Below are 18,145 nucleotides of genomic sequence, written 5' to 3'. Positions count from 1 at the left end.
CATCTAAATCCTAAACAGTTAAGGTCCACTATTGCATCTAAATCCTCATGTCCATTGAATGGCTTCTCCACAAGTTGGTTGTCAAGATTACTTAGTGACTCCACTTAAAGTGTATAATGTGTTTAGACACTATTGTTAAATTGGGAGTTGTTGTCCTAGTGGCTGTTGGAGGGTCCAGTAACTGAGGTATCTGGGGTTTGATTAAAATGACCAACACTCCCTTGAGTGAGCAAATATAAAGGCAACGAATAAGCATGTGTGCATTTATGTTGTGTGTGTTTGTATCAGAGTTTGACTTGCGGTCATTCCTGTGCTCGGAGAGTGAGCAGTTGATCTGGAAGAGTCAAGGGCTGCCTTCTGATGACCTCTCCATGGAGAATGCACTTGTAATACTACAGGTTAGACATTCATTTGCCTCTCTGTCAAACCTTGTTAATCTCTCTGCTTTTGTTTTAATTCCCTTGATTACAAATCTGCTTTGACACAGAAGGATGCAATTTAATCACCAAAATCTATCTTGTTTTTCTCTGCCCAGTTCTTTTCGTTATTTTTAGGCTGAAGTTATTAAATGTTTTTATATCAGCTTACAATAAGTCTTTGTCTCTGCATTGAATGCACTTTCTAAACTAAATCAAAGTACAATATAACTACAGCATTTACTTGTAACAATAGTCATATCAAAAATTCTTCCCTTGTTGCCATTCATCTGTCCTCCATTTGTCTGTATTGTGTTTGTGTGTTGTTTTTACCATTGCTGCCTTCAGATAAATGCACTCAAGTTACGGGTAAGAAGTTGTTCCATAATTCATCCTTATAGCTCACACTTAGTTTAGTTTAGCCTCTCTGTTTCTTTCACTGTCTCTGTGTGTGTCTCACTGACAAGTTTGTGCTTGTGTTTCTGTGTGTGTATATATAGGAAATTGCAGTGTATTTAGAAAAATACTTCAGTAATAGTAGTAAATGTTTATGCTGGGTTAGTTGCTGACTATTAAATAGACAGATGGGATATATGTGTGGATGTCCATGACACACACACACACACACAAAGCAACAAAGAAAATAGACCAGGGTTACTTCTATACGTACGCAGAGTAAAAGAACTCTGGGGGGAATAAACAGACAAATAAACAAGTTTGAGATGGTTCGAGAAAGAGAATCCTTGAGCAAGAGACCATGAAAGAGAAGAGCACAGGATGAAAGGAGGGTGGTGGACTTCATTCCTTTATCTGGCATGGGAGTGATGCTGGGCGATAAGCATGACAGCAATGAGACAGGACGGAAAACGCGCGCGCGCACACACACACACACACACACACACACACACACACACACACACACACACACACACACACACACACACCTCCACACCTCCTTTTCCTCAGTAACTGAGCCTCTTTCAAAGTAAAACTATCCCAAAGCAATGTAACCTCAAACACAGTTCTTTATCATTGTTCTATACTCAGAGTGTGGCCTGTCCATTCCTGATCGACCCGTCATCCCGAGCTACAGAGTGGCTATGCACACATCTCAAACAGCACAGACTAGAGGTTATCAACCAACAGGTAAACACACTCACAATCACACACACACATATTTTATAAAGGACACACAATAGAGGTCCTTAACTATTCCGTTGCAACTCATTTTCACACACACACACACACACACACACACACACACACACACACACACACTGGTGATATGTTCAAATCAATCAACCCTACATCTAACCTATGAGTGAGGTAACTTTTATGACTGCAGGAGCCTGTAAAGCAATTACTGTCGAACATTTATTTGAAGTGTTTCCTTAGATGCCCTTGATTGATCTTTTTCTTCCTGTCTGATGAATCCAAGTCTATTTTAAGTCCATTAGTGTATACTCTTATCATGTAGTTGCCACCACAATTTGACAGAGCGTATGATAAAACCACCTTTACCTTCCTCCTCGATCTGTCCAGTTGTTGATTTTAACAAATTATATGATTACCTTAATCAATGTTGGACTATATTACTCATTACTTACTAATTATGAGTTAGTAATTGCAAAATTAGTGTCATTATGTATTACATGCTTAAAGCAGTGATTTAGATTTTGTGGCATGGTGCTCTTAAGAAGATTAATATATATAATTAATATGTCCTTTGTCTTTCTGTGTGTCTACTATGTTGTATAGGCCCTGTAATCACTGCTCTGTCCATTCTACAATGTCTATTCACATTTAATGAAAAGAATATACAAGTAGTGTACCCAACCAATACTGGAATTCAAGGTATTCTCACAATTGTGTGAGTCTTTGTCTGTGTGCCTGCTCTCTATAGGATAGTAACTTCATGACATCCCTGGAGCTGGCAGTCAGATTTGGGAAAACCCTTATCATCCAAGAGATGGATGGAGTTGAACCTGTGCTCTACCCACTGCTGAGGAGGGACCTCATAGCACAGGGTACGCATGCACTCGCAAATACCATTTCCATAAAACAAGTGGGTGTGGTGGGAAAAATAACAATGATCTCTTTTGAGCGTAATTTAGAGGGCTCACCAACCACCACCTAAAAACCTGACTACTCGCCCAGTTTTTCGTGTGTCAATTTCCATTATTTGCACAAGTGCAGAAATAGACCCTTCAGAGACAGGGTGGTTGTTTCTCAGTAGGAGCTCATTTATTGCGTTACCCTGAATTACTTAGTCTTTCTTCCTCTCGCTCTAGAATGAGTGAGCTTGTAGAAGAAAGCTGTAAGTATACAGAGCCAATGATATACAAATCCATTATTTTACACTGGTGCCGTCAGATTTACACACACATACAGTACATACACACACCAAACATGTCCTGGGTGACATACTTCAAACACCCTTTCCATGGTCATGGTAAGTAGTGATGGTAATTACATGTAGTATAACCTTACTAATCCAAAATCCTCAGAACAAGTGGTTGTTTGAGCCACTGAAGAATTCAGACAGCTGAAATACTTTGAAGTCATTAGAAATTAATATTTATTATATAAAATCAGCATGCAGGTGTGCTCTGTACTGCTCTGGTCATTGAAATCCTCTAAAAAGAGATCCACAAAAATACATCTTATGTTCATGCATGGCTGTCCTTGAATCTGCCCTTAAGATTTCACTTGTGATATTTTAGTTTCTTGGCTTAGATAATTGCATACCAGTCACTGTTGCAAACAGCTACTTTAATCAAAGAGGTACTGTAAACAGAGGTTGGAAACATACCTGTAAAACTGAGGGTGATTCATAAGGCTATGAATCATCCAGGGAGAGGTGGCTGCCTATTGGGAGCTGAATTAGAAAGAGTGGGGGCAGAGAAAGTGTGAGAAAGGGCAAGTTATCCACTTAAAAGTGGTGTTGAACAGGATAGAAAAAAAGAGGAGAGACAAAGGCATGGCAGTACTGCATTGCAGACATCTAAAAGACAGAGAGTAGAGGAGAAAGTAAAAGGGTGAAGATAGGATAGTGGCCACTGAGGACAGTTACAAGCTTGTATGATACAGTATACGTTGTTAACAGAGACTTTTTCTTTCTGTCCAACTTTGACACATATGTGCACACACAGGTCCTAGATATGTGGTTCAGATCGGAGACAAGGTTATTGATTACAATGAGGACTTCCGACTCTTCATGGCAACACGGAATCCCACCCCCTTCATCCCCCCTGATGCAGTTTCCGTGGTTACAGAGGTCAACTTCACTACTACAAGGGCGGGCTTGCGAGGACAGGTAACCTACGTAACCCATACTCAAACACAAACACATAGGTAATCTACTATAATAGCCCAGCAGTAAATGGTACCTTTGTAAATCTATGTTCATTTTTGTTGACACTGTCTTGGAGCAGTGTTGATTAAACTCCATGGTGTGTGAGGCCAACGTCTGTGGTCGTGTTTTGTAACATAAAACAATACAATTGAATGAAAAAATGTTGTGAAGATTTTGTATCCTCCTATTGTGACAATAGCCTCAAATATCCTGCAGAGTTTCTGTCTTTCAGCCGGGAACTGGACTCAATTTAGTACTTAGTGCTTCATGAGCAAAATCCATGTTGAACAAATGTTTTTCATATTGGAATCATACAGTCATGCTGTGTGTGTTTCATTAGTCATATTGTATGTCCACTTGCCCATTTGTTTGTGTGTGCATGTCTGTGCGTTAGCTGCTAGCCTTGACCATCCAGCAGGAGAAGCCAGAATTGGAGACTGAAAAAACAAGACTACTACAACAAGAAGAGGACAAGAAGATACAGCTGGCTCAGCTGGAAGAATCACTGTTAGAGGTACACATGCAGACATACAGCATACACTGTGAAAACAAAGTAGAGGAGAATTCTACATTTTGGAGTACTTGTACTAGAGAGCTTGTTTTACATATATTACAGTACCCCTACCATTTGTACCTACAAAAACACAATTATATACCCCAGTGATAGAAATGTACAACTCCCTTTTCTCTTAATTTGGAATTCTCAGTTACTAGTGCTGCAACAAGGATGTGATCTGTCACCAGCTTCCCTCCCACGAACACTGCCAGATTTGTTTGATTGAGCACTCAGCCAAGCTGGAAGCACCGCTGTTGGGTTTTGAACCCATGTCTATGAGGTGGTGGAGGAGTGCTTTTATGGAAATCTGTACCTTAAACAATCATAAACTATTTTAGAGCTTTATGGTGAATCAAAACGTATGCAGCTGGGGCCATTATGTTCCTGTAATGGTACATCTGCATGCATCTAAGTAGAGCCTGTCAGCTTTATTCTTATGTTCTGTCAATGCATATCCAATTACTGGTTTGAGAACTAGGTCTCTTTTGTACCTGCAAAACAGATGGCAAACACAACTATAGCAAAATTGTCTCCCTGCAAATGTCCTCTTAAATCTTCCAGAAGCCTTAGGATTTGAATAGCAATGCTAGTAGGGTGTAAAATCACAAACTTTCTTATATTGTATTTCTTTTCACTTATTCATGTACTTCAAACCTTTGAAATTTGTAGGCTGGCAACATGTTATTTTACATCCACGGTAGAGGGAATATATGGAGCCAAAATACTTACTGTCCAAATACTTAATGGGGCTCCCTGTACTTCCAGGCAAAACCATACAGAACTTAATACATATATACTTTCACAATCAAACACACATACACACACACACACACACACACACACACACACACACAGTTGATGGACATTGTGATGCATGGACACTCAGCCTAATGATCATTTTTTGTTCATACAGTCTAAGGGAAATTTGGACACACACACACACACACACACACACACACACACACACACACAGATAGTGCCAAGAGCAGGATGTCAGTGCTTCAGTGGTACTAGACATGTAATTATTCTAGAATTGTAGGAGCATATTCGACTTGACATTTCCATGCTCCAATGCTTTCTCATCTGTTTTATTTGAATTTATTTGAATACATTTTATCAGTGCGTTTCACAGAATAGATTCCACAGGATGCAGTGGGCGAGTCATGGCACTCAATGAAAGCTCCCACATCAGGCTATTCTAAAACGACAGCTCTTGCTCCTGCAACTTTTATCAGATCACAGAGTTCAGCCAATTTATAGATACATAACATACTCTCTATTACTTCTTGTGTACCTGCCCACCCCTCTTCTCTCCTTCTCTCTTACTTATCAGTTACTCCCTTTCTGCCCCCATCTAATCCTTGCCATATCTATTCTTTGTACCTGTCTTTTTCCTGTGTCAGACTCTGGCTACAGCTCAGGGTAATATTCTGGAGAACAGGGAGCTGATAGACAGTCTGAACCAGACGAAGGCCAGCAGTGCCCTGATCCAGGAGTCACTACTGGAATCACACAGGCTGCAGGCATCCCTGGACCAGGTACTGTACTCAGACACTCACTACACCACATTTATGTGGTGTAATTCACTTTTAAAAGCTGTTTTGGTTATATTCATTATTCAGAAAAAACAAGGTAGGTATATATGTGACAACTTTTATCAATCAATCAGTTGATCTGATCTGATCAATTTTACTATTTCAAAGAGAATCAGCCCCCCGCGACCCTGCAAAGGATAAGCAGTTACAGAAAATGAATGGATGGAAAGAGAATCAGTATTAATCCATTGACTACTGTAGTGTAATAAGCAAGCATAGAGAGAGAGAGAAAGAGAGGGAGAGAGAGAGAGAGAGAGAGAAAGAGAGGGAGAGAGAAAGAGAGAGAGAGAGAGAGGGAGAGGGTCAGGAGGTAGAGCAGTAGAGTTCGATCCCCAGCTCCTCCTGTCCACATGTTGAAGCTTCATTGGGCAGCTAAACACTGAATGTCAGTCCAGCACCTTATATTGTAGCTTGCTGCCATTTGTGTGTGGAGGCAAAATGTAAATACAATTGGATAAAAGGGCTATATAATTGCAGCCATTTACCATTTATATTTGAATGCAGCAATTTAGAGAGAAAATTTAGATTGAGGGCTGTGATGGCAGAGAGGCAGAGAGACTGAGGTAGAGGGAGACATATGATAGAGGAAGACGCACATTACGTAAAATGTGTTGAATGTATAATGACATTTATGTCCAGTCTGCAAATGTAAGATGACTCCACTTTTGTACTTTTGTGTCATTTGTGGAACAAAGCATCATTTTATACTCAGTACTTTAGTTGAAATTGAAAAGTTTAGACTATTATCTACAATGATGCAGTATTATCTTTTACAAACAGCCACAAACATTTCAGCCCACTCGAGTGGTCTACAGATAAACAAACTGACAGCCTCTCACTGCACAAACTGCTGCAAACATCAGATTGCACAGATGCACAAGCATGGAGATATTGTAGATGCATTATATAATCATCCTCTAGGGTGCAGTGTTACACCAGAACGGTTTTTTGTACTTTTCTCTCAGTTGTTTTTATTTATTTATCTCCTTTTTTCTGTCTTTCTCGTGTACACCTTATCCTGTCTTATCAAACCTCATGCTGTCTATCATTTCTCTCTCTCTTTCTCTCCTTCCATTTTGATTGAAATAAACATTTTCTATTTTACGTTTCTGCTTATATATCCCCATATAAATCCCTTTCTCTGCCATCCATCCATCTGTTGTATTTTCTGTAATTCTCTAAACATCTGTGGTTCTCTTTCTGCTGCTCCTTGGTTTCTTTCTCTTCCCCTTTTTCTCCTTTTCTCTTTCTCCTTGTTTTTATTCCAGGAGCGGGATGCCTACCTTCCTCTTGCAGAGAGTGCCAGCAAGATGTATTTTGTCATCACAGACCTGTCAAAGATCAACAACATGTACCGCTTCAGCCTTGCTTCTTTTCTGCGCCTGTTCCAAAGGGCTCTTCAAGCCAAGAAGGTGACTGGATGCCACACAACTCTTACAGCGCTTCCATTTTCATCCAGTACAACATGTTTATCTGGCAAAATTGTTCCAAATGATATGCCCTTGAACCGAAACCAACATCAATAGAACACCTTCACAAAACTAGACTGATAAATGAATAATTCAATAGATACACAAAAAAAAAATACTAATTCGTACACTCAAAAGTACACACACATTACAGTTTGGCATAAAGGGTAACACAACTTGATGTCACACAGTAAAGCTTGGGTGAGACCATATTTTACCTAGTTCCACAGTAGAAGAAAATCCTCATTGTATTTGTTAACTGTGAAAGCCAATTTTTCTCCTTTGCATTTTTAGGAAACTATCTAAAATAGCAATGCTTCCCTCCTAAAATCTGCTTTAAGAGTAAACTGTGCTTCTGTTAGTGTATTTGATGAAATACAATGTCACAGCTGATGACTATTGACCTCACTCATGAGACCATGCCCACATCCAGGAGCAAACGTTGCCAAGCATTGTGGAGGATGGTCTTTTTCACCATCACCACCATGCTTTGGTATTAGTCCAAGAGAAAAGTTGCAGGAATATTATCCATAAGACAAACTGTAGAAAAAAACAAGTAAAAAGTAAAGCAAAAAAGTAAAACTGTGCATGTTGAAAATAATGGAAAGTAATGAACAGAATATCTAGAATAGTGGCAATGATGCAATGTTGCATAGTTCTAATTAATTAGACATTGTTTTAGTGTGATGCCAGCTGATTAATGCTAAGGTGGTTAAATCTGGTGGATGTATCATGTGGAATGGGCCATGTGGATGTGCATGGATAAAATGACATAAGTGCAGCTTAAAAGAATAGTTTGGGGAAATACTTGTATTCCTTTTCTGGCAGAGAGTTAGATGAGAAAATTGATACCACCTTCATATCTGTATGTCAAATGTAACGCAGCAGCCTACAGCTTGCTACCTTAGCTTAACCCAAAGCGAAAAAATGTCAATTTGCCATTTTACAGGTTATGTGCCTGACTATTTCTTGCCTGACAACTGCTCAGAGGCCAGAAACAGTCCAGCACATACCCCCTGTAAGTTGTGTGCTTTTACAAGTCCTTTTTCGAGGATTGGCTAGACAAAAAGAAAATTCATCCATGATGGTGGGGTTACTTTTTAAAGTACAAATAACAACATAATCTTCATCCTGGTGTCTCCTGCTAGAAGAATGAGTAGGGTTTTCCTAAAAAAAAACCAACTCTCAAAATAATCCCTCTCAATCATTGCTTATGACCCACTAGAAGTGTGTGTGCCTGTATTTACAGAGACCCTGCCCTCTGCCTGTATTTTCTTATTTTGCTGTGTTTGGGGTGTTTCTGGGCATCAACCTTGGGGCAGTGGGCCTGTAGCCCCCAGCCATTAACAGTGCGCAGGGTGTGAGGGCGGGACTCTATAAAAACGTAGCATCCAAGTACCAGATCTTAAGAACGCTTCCAAGAGGAAGCTACTGGTGTGGTTGAGCCGAGGAGGAGAGGCCAATGAATGAGTGAAAGTGCAGCCATCCTTACATTATGTGAAGATGTAACAACACATGAAATTGATTTTGTGTAGTTTGATGCATGCGTGGTTGCATACTTTTATAGTGTATCTTCAGAATCAGCTTTATTGGCCAAGTATGCGTACACATACAAGGAATGGCTTTTCTTTGCTTGTGCATGAAGAGGAACAGCAAAAATGGTTATTATTCCTTTATTTTAGGTATAGACAGAAAATCATGTAGTGGTATTACTCTACAATATATTATTATTTATTTTTGATAAACTAGGCTTACTTCCATTTACTTTAATTAGAATATTTTAGGATATTTTATTTTAGTTTATGTCCGCTTGATTTATTTCAGCTCATTTTAGTTTCCTTCAGCAAGTTTATCTCAGTCTGACCTGTGCAGCTGGATAGCATCATGCACTGTCTATCGCACTGCTGTTCTCCATCTGAGCCCAAAACACTGTCTGATAATCAGAGCACACACACACACACACGCACACACAGACATTGGGTTGAGAGATTGAGAACTAATTCCCCAAATCCTGTGTGGGTTGTTAGAGCCAGTGCTGTCATCCAAGAATGTCACCAGGCAGCAGCTGGTCACCACTGTTCCATGTTTGCGTGTGTGTGTGTAGGTGGGCTTGTGGACATATTCAATGAGTGTGGTCAGAATACTGCATTGATTCATGGACTCCCCCTCCCTTTATAGCTTTTGGCTCTTTGTTGTATTGAATGAGCAAGTTTAATTTGCCATGAGCCGCAGATGGTTCCCGAGATCTGGAAAAGAATTTTAACCTCTCATGTCTGACATAACACACCGAGCAGTACTCTTATTTGCCCACACACATACACACAAACACATTAGCAGACACACAGCAACGTCTACACTCAGGCACTGTATACACAAAGTGCTAACTTGTACTCACTAAACACAGGTGTTTACATGAACTACATGCTTGCAGAAAACCTCGAACAGAGGTTCAGGCAGGAGAAACAGGAGGACAGAAATCCATCTGGAATTTCTCTCATTCTCATGCTCTAATTCTTCTGTTTTGCTATTGTATCTTGCTTTTCCTATCTCACATTTGTGTATTTAATTAATGTTTCTATTCCATACTGTATATACATTCTCTGACAGTTTTACTGCTGTCCCACCCTATCCTTAAAGATACTTAAAGGGGAACACCAACTTCCGTCAACACTCTGGTGCTTCAAGTCTGATCTCTCTGTGGTAATTTGTATGTCGGAGAGAAAAAGAATGAAAGCAAGAAAAAAGAATACAGGTTAAATGTGTGTCTGTGTGTCTGTGGCTGTTGAATGAGACATTCAGGTTACCCTGATGTGACAGAAAGAGAGAACACTTTCGAATAAAAATGTCACTGCTAAATGTTATAATTTTTTAGCTGAGAAAAAAACCTTTAAAATCTCTTTAGTTACAGCATATCCCACATGTCTCGTCTCACCAGTTTAACTGCCCCTTCTCTTTTTGTCCTTCCCCCTCTATCATTGTGTGCATGTGTGTGTATGTGCGTGTGTTGAAGGAAGCAGAGAATACCGAAGCCAGGATTTCTGCTTTGGAGACCAGCTTGAAGAATATGGTGTATGAGTACGTCTGCCGGTCGCTTTTCAAGGTAATACACACACTTATACACAGAAATAGAACAAATATGGTTTTGAGCATCTCTGTCTTCACTCCGGTGATATGTATAAGGGACAAGTGGGTAGTGATGTGAACTGTCATATGGGTTTGCATTGCAAAATAGGATCAAAATATTTTGAAATAGGCCTCCACATTTTTATGGGATCTGAAAACAATAATCGGCCGTGAACACATCCCTCATCATGAGCCAAACGCACAGCTACAGAGAAATTCCTTTGCCAAGCTACCTAATGTTGTTTTCAATAAGTAGGTCAATGTGTTCAGTTGACACGCCTGACACTAACTGTTGATTCTGCAAACAAAGTAGACTTAATTAATCTTACAAACACAATTTACTTTTTTTGGCTCAATAGGCAATTTGGCATAGCATAGCCTAAACTGAAATATAGACTGAACAACTGGAATACAACAAGTGCCTCCAACAAATATTAAGATTTATTCTATTCTATGAGAGATACTAATATAAGACTATTATTATTATAGTATTATCATGGCATGTGGATTTCTTCTCCTGCATACTCCTGCTTTACTCCCCAATCCTCTCCCCACTATCACAGTTTGTTGTATCTGGCCTTCCAGCCTATACATAATACATAATGCAAAGTTGAAGCTGACAGGCTAAAGGTAGTAGGTTATATTTTTTAACAGTGACAAGGTTGGTTTGTCTCCAGCAGATGCACTGAAATCTTTGTGATTTAGTAATATAAATGAGCACAGAAGTATTCGTATTGATTGTTTAGACCCAATGCACAATCAGATAAACACATACATTTACACACTTCTGCAATCAAACCTCTGCAACTAACGCAGTAATGAAGTGTCGAATATTGACCAACAGAGCAATCATTGCATCGATCAGGCAGTAAATGGTAAATGTAATTTCTCTGTCTTCTGTGTGTGTGTGTGTGTGTGTGTGTGTGTGTGTGTTGCCTGTAGTTTCAGGTAGAGCCAGGATGGCTGTTAACTGCTGATCACGTCTATAGGCTATCAACACTTGCACACACACACACGTACATATAGACAGCAGCAGTCCAGTTATTAGCAGATAGGAAACATAGGACTACATTATCAGTGCTCCTGTCAACACCCCCATCTGTGCTACAAAGGAGATAACTTCAAGGAGAAGAGGAGAGAGGTGGGAGAAGGGGTCCAATGAAAAGATAAAGGTGGATAATGAGCGAGAGAGGACAAAAAATGGGATAAAAAAAATAAGCGGAGAATTTGAGAGGAGAAAACAACATGATATATACATAATTGGAAAAATAAACAACCCACCCCATATTTTTTGGAATATTTGTATTTTTTATGGTAGTGATAGGCACTCAGACTATTCTGTATTTGTGTTGAATTCCACTACAAACACAAACTGATTCAGTTTTAATAAGGTATTGATTGAGCATGGCTGACACATCAAAGCTGTGATAAAGAATCAGGATTACGCCACCAAATATAGATTGTTGAACCTCTCATGAGCAAAGATTGTTTTTCATTTATTTATTTATTTTTATGGATGCAGACTTGTTAAGCTTATGTTATTTAACCTATAATGAGATGTTTTATATTTTGAACAGCTTTCATTTTCTCAAAATAAATGTCCTGATCGACTAAACTATACTGCCTGAACATGCCCATGTAAATTTAAGCTTAGTAGTATCTTAATTGATAGGATAGTATATTTAAATTTGTATTTGTACTGTCTACTGAGGTTCCTGTCCTGTCAGTGTCAGTATGACAGCAGTTCACACAAATACTCACAGACTTTTATCCTCATTGCACTCTGTTTGCTTCATTTCTCTCTGACACATATATGCACACACTCAGAAACACACAGACATACACACAAAAAATGGGTGTGCTATCCTTTTTTTTGATCAGTCATATCACATTGCTCGGCTCTCTCGGTTCAACTGTGTCCACTGTCACTTCAGTAGATGGAGTTGAACTTGGCAGCTTGGTGTAAATCATCCAGACATCGAATCAAGAGACGAACCATGGAGAGGGTCGGAAAGAGGGCATGGTAGTGAAGAGTTCTAGTCCAAATGTAGCCTGAAGGTTAGACTCACCGCAGCTCAAGCTGGTGCTACAGCTGTTGGTAAACGTACAGAGTGTAATAGCAGGTGACAGGCAGAGATGTGCTATGAAGGTTTTTGAAGATGTGGATTTTAAATGGAAGAAAAATATTGGATTATTTTCTATTTGTTCAGTTATAAAGAAAAACAGATTTTTAAAAACTCAGTTCTTGCATGTGCCTAGATGCCTACCACCGAATAATATGAAGCCATTAGAAGCTACTTTTATTTTGTTACACAGTTCTCTCACACTCCGTTATAGTCTTAAACCTTTATCACAACTAAGCATAGGTTGTAAGATCAAAACACATCGAGCTGAGCCACTGCTGGGAGGGAAATTAAAAAACTAGGGAAATACATTGAAAAGATATTGTGTGTCAGTCTGTGGGTGTGGACACTGACACACTACCTGACCCATGTTGCATGCTCGGATCTTGTGATAAACAGCTTGACACAGGAATATTGTGGGTCGTGCGGTTTGGTGTTAAAGGGTCCCACGTGGCTTGGTCCTGTGTTTGGAAACGTAGATTGAACACAGGAGGTACAAGCTTGGATTTCATTTGCAAATTGCACTATAGCACTATTCCTCAAGTATTACTCTAGTGTTCTTGCTAGTAGTACATAGTTTAAGATGCTCTTTAAGGTGGTTGTAAAAGACCACCAGGAGTACAAGTCATCTAATTTGATCATTAGATGCTGGTGCCCTTTGCAGTGCTGTCTACTTGACTAACATGTTGTAATCTCATACAATAATGCTGCAATTCAGTAAATATTCAGCAAGCATCTGAATGATTATAGCCACTGTGGTTGCAAAAGAGGTTTTCTTCATGTACCTGATTTTTCAGCAACAATGCCAACATCCCGTAGCAGTGATAGCAGCTACTGTGAATAAACAAACTGATTAGATTGACAAAGTCATTTGTCTTATTGCCACAGTACAAAACACAACATTGAGAAGTATTACTGAATTGCATGCTTCTTCTAATTTGGTTGTCCTTGCCCATCAGTTGTTAAGTGCATAAAATGAGATTTTCATAAATACACTCTACATGACCAGCACAGAAGCGGTGTGGCTGTATTTAAATGTGAATGTTATTAGGGGTACTGTCTGTCATTAAGTGAATAAGTATTGCGGTATTATTACTATTTGGAGCAAAAATAATCGTACTGTAACTGCAGACACATAAAAGACATTAATATAATTATTTTTGGAGGCCATTTACACCACAGAGGTTAATTTAAAAAGTCAGGTATGTAAGGAAAAGTATATTGTTCCTCATTTTTAGCTAGCTGTGCTGCAGTATCGTGGTTACTGTAAAACTTGAGTTTACATGCAGCTGGTGAGTAATATCTGTCTTTCGGTCAGGCTTTAAAATCTTGTACAGCATGTATTTGATTGTTTACAGGTTTTTCTTATTTATGAGTTTGTTAAGATAAAAAGAAAGCTTTGGCATAAGCAGAGGGTTTAAAGTTGTGTAGAAAAAAATTAATCATTGAACAAGGCCTTCCCGCATCATCCATTTGGTGTGTGTGTGTGTGTGTGTGTGTGTGTGTGTGTGTGTGTGTGTGTGTGTGTGTGTGTGTGTGTGTGTGTGTGTGTGTGTGTGCATGCATGCATGTGTATACATTGCTGTATGTGCGTGTATGTAAATGTGTGAATATTTGCTTTCTGTATTCTTTCTTACTGCATTCTCTCTGTTTCTCTTTCTGCCATATTTACTGCATCCAACTGAGTCTCTTGGTCACTGTTTTTCTGTTTCTCTCTGTGGGTGGCAGTGGGATAGGCATCTTGATTAGTTGCTGTTTCTGTTACCTCTCCCAAACTCCACCAGCAGATGAGAAATAAAGAGAGACAGGCACAAAGAGAGAGAGAGAGAGTGTGTGTTGGGTTGATACAACAGCCAGTGTAGTTCTTGAAGTCCCTGGGGCTCTTTTGTCAGTATGTAGCAGCCCTTTGCAAGCCCTTTAGTTTGGCAGGCTGAGCTGCATGTCATGCAATGGGAATATGAGTGTGTTTGCCCTCGGTCTGGAAGAGATGGTAACATTTTGTGCTCTACCATGACTTTCTTTGTTTGTAGTTAAACAGAGCAGGGCAAAATAGCATGAACTCTTATGTGACATATTCCATCTGTGTATCAATCTCTCTCTCTCCGTCCTTCTCTCTGTCTCAGGCTGACCAGTTGATGTTTGCAATGCACTTTGTGAAAGGCATGTACCCTGAACTCTTCCAGGAGAGTGTGAGTATCTTTGTAGATTTAGTATCTGCATTTTTAGGATGTCATCCTGACTTCAGTAGATCTTTCAGCTTTGGACCGACCAAATGTTAACACTACTCTTTGCTGTAGGAATGGGATGTCTTCACTGGATCCATCGTAGGAGAAATGTTTAAGAAAGAGGTAAGTGTGCAGGGTTTATTTCTGAGAGCAGCAAAACACTGTACTATATCTTTCTTTAACTTACCCCTCTCTCGACAGGAGTTCCCTTCTTGGATTGATCAGGAGAGGCAGGGAGCAGTGGCCATTTTTAAAGTAAGCACAATGATATACACAAACAAACACACTCAACACAAAACATGTACATTATTACACTGTGCTCTGCATATGATATGTGTAACAAAAGTGCAACAATACAGAATAATGCTTTATAATGTAAACTATTATTTTGACTTTTGGATATTTTCTCCAACCAATAGACATCAAAACTAATAACTAAATGCGATTTAAATAGAATGCCAGTCAAGCAGTCTCACTGTGCTTAACATTATTTCTTGACCTGTCTTTCACCCTTTTAACTTTAACCATCCCTCTGTCACAGGCTACATTCCCAGCCCTCTACCAGTCCCTGTGTTTGAGTGACTCAGACCTTTGGCTGTCCTTCTCGCAGAGCTCGCAGTGTGAACAGGAAATCCCATCCTCCATTGCCAAGAAGATTACTCCCTTCCAGCAGGTCAGCTTTCAATCAAAAACCAGTCATTTCATCACCCAAATGGAACAACTAATCATTATTTACCGAGCATATCAAAATGTACACACACTTAAAACACTTTATGTATTTGTTACCTCTGCCAAGAACTTATTTTAAGCTCAATTAGTTTGATTGTTTCTCGGTCAGTTAGCAGATTTCAGTAAAATCCATGGTAAAGTTAGTTCATGGGTCAGAGAAAAACTGATGAGGCTTTACTGCAGATAGCGCATCCATGCATTTCATTTTGGCTCACTCACATTTTCTTTTTCATATGCCACACCATTTTCTTAAATAATAATAATATTTGGTAAAATTATCAAACAGGATTTAGTTGAGTGATATTGTTTATCACTAATCTTATTTAAATAATTTTCCCATAACACATTTAGAGGACAGAGCAGCCTTGGCAGAGGTGTGCGCTCTCTAAATCCTTTCTAGGTATTACTGTGGTGGCTGTAAGGACAGCCCATTAAACCTATTGTTACTTTTTTCTGACAAAATGTAAAAAAAAGAAAAAAAAGAAAAAGAAAGCTGACTTTTTGGATGTATAACATTTTCGTTTGATGCGAGAAGGATTGACCTTCTGTCTAACACATTTTAATGGGTACCTGTTGTTTCTTCCTTCCTCAATTTATCTTTTTCTCTTTGGTCTCCCCAGCTGTTATTGGTTCAGGCAGTCAGACCAGACAGACTGCAGAGTGCCATGGCAGCATTTGCCACCCAGGCCCTGGGTAAGTGTTTCATATTAGGGCTTTTCATTTTTTTTATTTTTTCAATCAATGTTGCCTAAGTGGGCTGGAGTTAAGCTCAGTACTGTTCTACTGTGGTGGACCACAATGCACATAAAAAAAACATTTATTATTCACAATTCACAATTTCACACTACAAAAAAAACAAATCACATTCACAAAATATTCATTCCACCCCCTAGGCACCTAACCACTCTGCAAATGGGTCTCATCTTTATTGATATTTTACAAGGTTTCTCTTCTTTCCTTATTTGCTCTCACTTGGTCAGACCAACACCCTAAAAATGACATTAATGAATATACATGTATCACTTCTTATGGCCACCTTTTAAAGTGTATTGCAGAACAATATGTTGGCTGAAATGATAAACTGAAGCTGTGTTTTGTACAAAGCAAGACAAGTATGATGCGCAGTGTTTGTTCTGGTGAAAAGGCTCAGTAAATCTTTCCCGCTCTGACTTTGACTGTGATGGTTCTGAATAATGAGCTGTAAACATCATGAATGACTAGATCCTCCTTTACCCCTTTTACTTCCTCCCTCATTTTGCTATATAGAAATATGCTTTCTATAAAATATTCTCAGACAAGGCTTTTATTCTGGATTACTACTTCAGTCATCAATGGTGTGATTTTTTTTTTTTCATGATAGTCCTCTCCATCATTCTTCTTTATGTGTCTTTCATCACTGTGAGAATGACACTATCATTGAGAGAAATCCCACATATGCACACACACACACACACACACACACACACACACTCACACACACTTCTCTCTGTCTGTTGTCTTTTCTCATTGTCTTTCTCCGACACTGACAAAAACACACACATACAAGCATGCACTTGCTCAACCAAACACACACACACACACACACACACACACACACACACACACACACACACACAGTTATGGTATTGCTAGGGAGTGGTTAGTTTATTGTGTTTAATGAGCTCATTCATTCAGTCCAGATAATCCTAATGGTGTGTTGGCTTCTTACTGCATTATCTGCTAATTGGTGTCAGGTGAAACGAATATGCAGGTATTAATATGTGTATAAAACACATTTTCAGTAGTGTGTGCTGTGTGACAAGACATGCTAATTGACTTCTGATGTCTTTTAGGTGTATCGGTTCTGCCTGTGTTAGCTGTGTAGCATTGCCTCTTGTGTGTGTACATTCAACTGTCCGTCAATATGTCAGCATTTGTGTGTGCGTGTGCTTTTGGCCATTTTTTGAGCTTTTCACGATCCAGTTAATCACTAATGCCTAAAGTAATTTTCCAGACACTTAAGCTTGCGAGTTAAAACAAGACAAAACAAAATTCTTATAAGCTGTTACTCTGATTAGATTTATAAAACATACGAAATAAAACCATGTGAAACACATTTACAACACACAACCCCAGTTGATCATTATGAAGCTTTCCTTGCTTAGCAAATTCTGGGTTTCCCAAATGGTAGGTAAATGTCTGCCTTTCTGAACATCTCATTCAAAATATTAAGTGGCCTTCCTAACATACTGTTGTAAAGGTTAATATCGACCTTTATAACAGCTTACATAACAGCATTTAACATAACTTAAGGTTTCAGTTTTCGTCTGTTCAGTTGCGTATTTGAACACAAGGCCAGGACTCTTTATTTCCATTACTTTCTGGTCCTGCAACTGCCTTTGTCAGTCATACAGTATACCAAATACACATATGCATTTTAAAAAGCCTTACTGGATGTGCTAACCTTGGGGAAATCTATGTGCTTTGGACGTCAGCATCTTTGTCATATGAATATTCATTAATGAATAAACAATAATTCAAGGCCAAACATTCTTTATTTTAATGAGAAAACCCA

The 18,145-nt window shown here is 39.1% G+C and overlaps 1 protein-coding gene across 1 annotated transcript in view; it reads left to right on the top strand.

Moving 5' to 3' along the window:
* The window catches only part of dync2h1 (dynein cytoplasmic 2 heavy chain 1), a 102,157-nt gene that overhangs the window by 47,534 nt on the left and 36,478 nt on the right, over positions 1–18,145 (top strand). Inside the window, exons 67-78 of the mRNA XM_070905187.1 lie at positions 289–398; positions 1,464–1,562; positions 2,320–2,443; positions 3,569–3,732; positions 4,166–4,285; positions 5,731–5,865; positions 7,191–7,334; positions 10,402–10,491; positions 14,761–14,826; positions 14,935–15,117; positions 15,404–15,535; positions 16,212–16,284. Of these exons, the coding sequence (XP_070761288.1) occupies positions 289–398; positions 1,464–1,562; positions 2,320–2,443; positions 3,569–3,732; positions 4,166–4,285; positions 5,731–5,865; positions 7,191–7,334; positions 10,402–10,491; positions 14,761–14,826; positions 14,935–15,117; positions 15,404–15,535; positions 16,212–16,284 (1,440 nt within the window). The remainder of the gene's footprint in view (positions 1–288; positions 399–1,463; positions 1,563–2,319; positions 2,444–3,568; positions 3,733–4,165; positions 4,286–5,730; positions 5,866–7,190; positions 7,335–10,401; positions 10,492–14,760; positions 14,827–14,934; positions 15,118–15,403; positions 15,536–16,211; positions 16,285–18,145) is intronic.

Source organism: Enoplosus armatus, chromosome 5 (assembly GCF_043641665.1).
Source record: "Enoplosus armatus isolate fEnoArm2 chromosome 5, fEnoArm2.hap1, whole genome shotgun sequence".
NCBI classification, from domain to species: domain Eukaryota; kingdom Metazoa; phylum Chordata; class Actinopteri; order Centrarchiformes; family Enoplosidae; genus Enoplosus; species Enoplosus armatus.
Note: the sequence above shows the minus strand (reverse complement) of the source record. Positions and strands in the feature narration are given on the sequence as shown.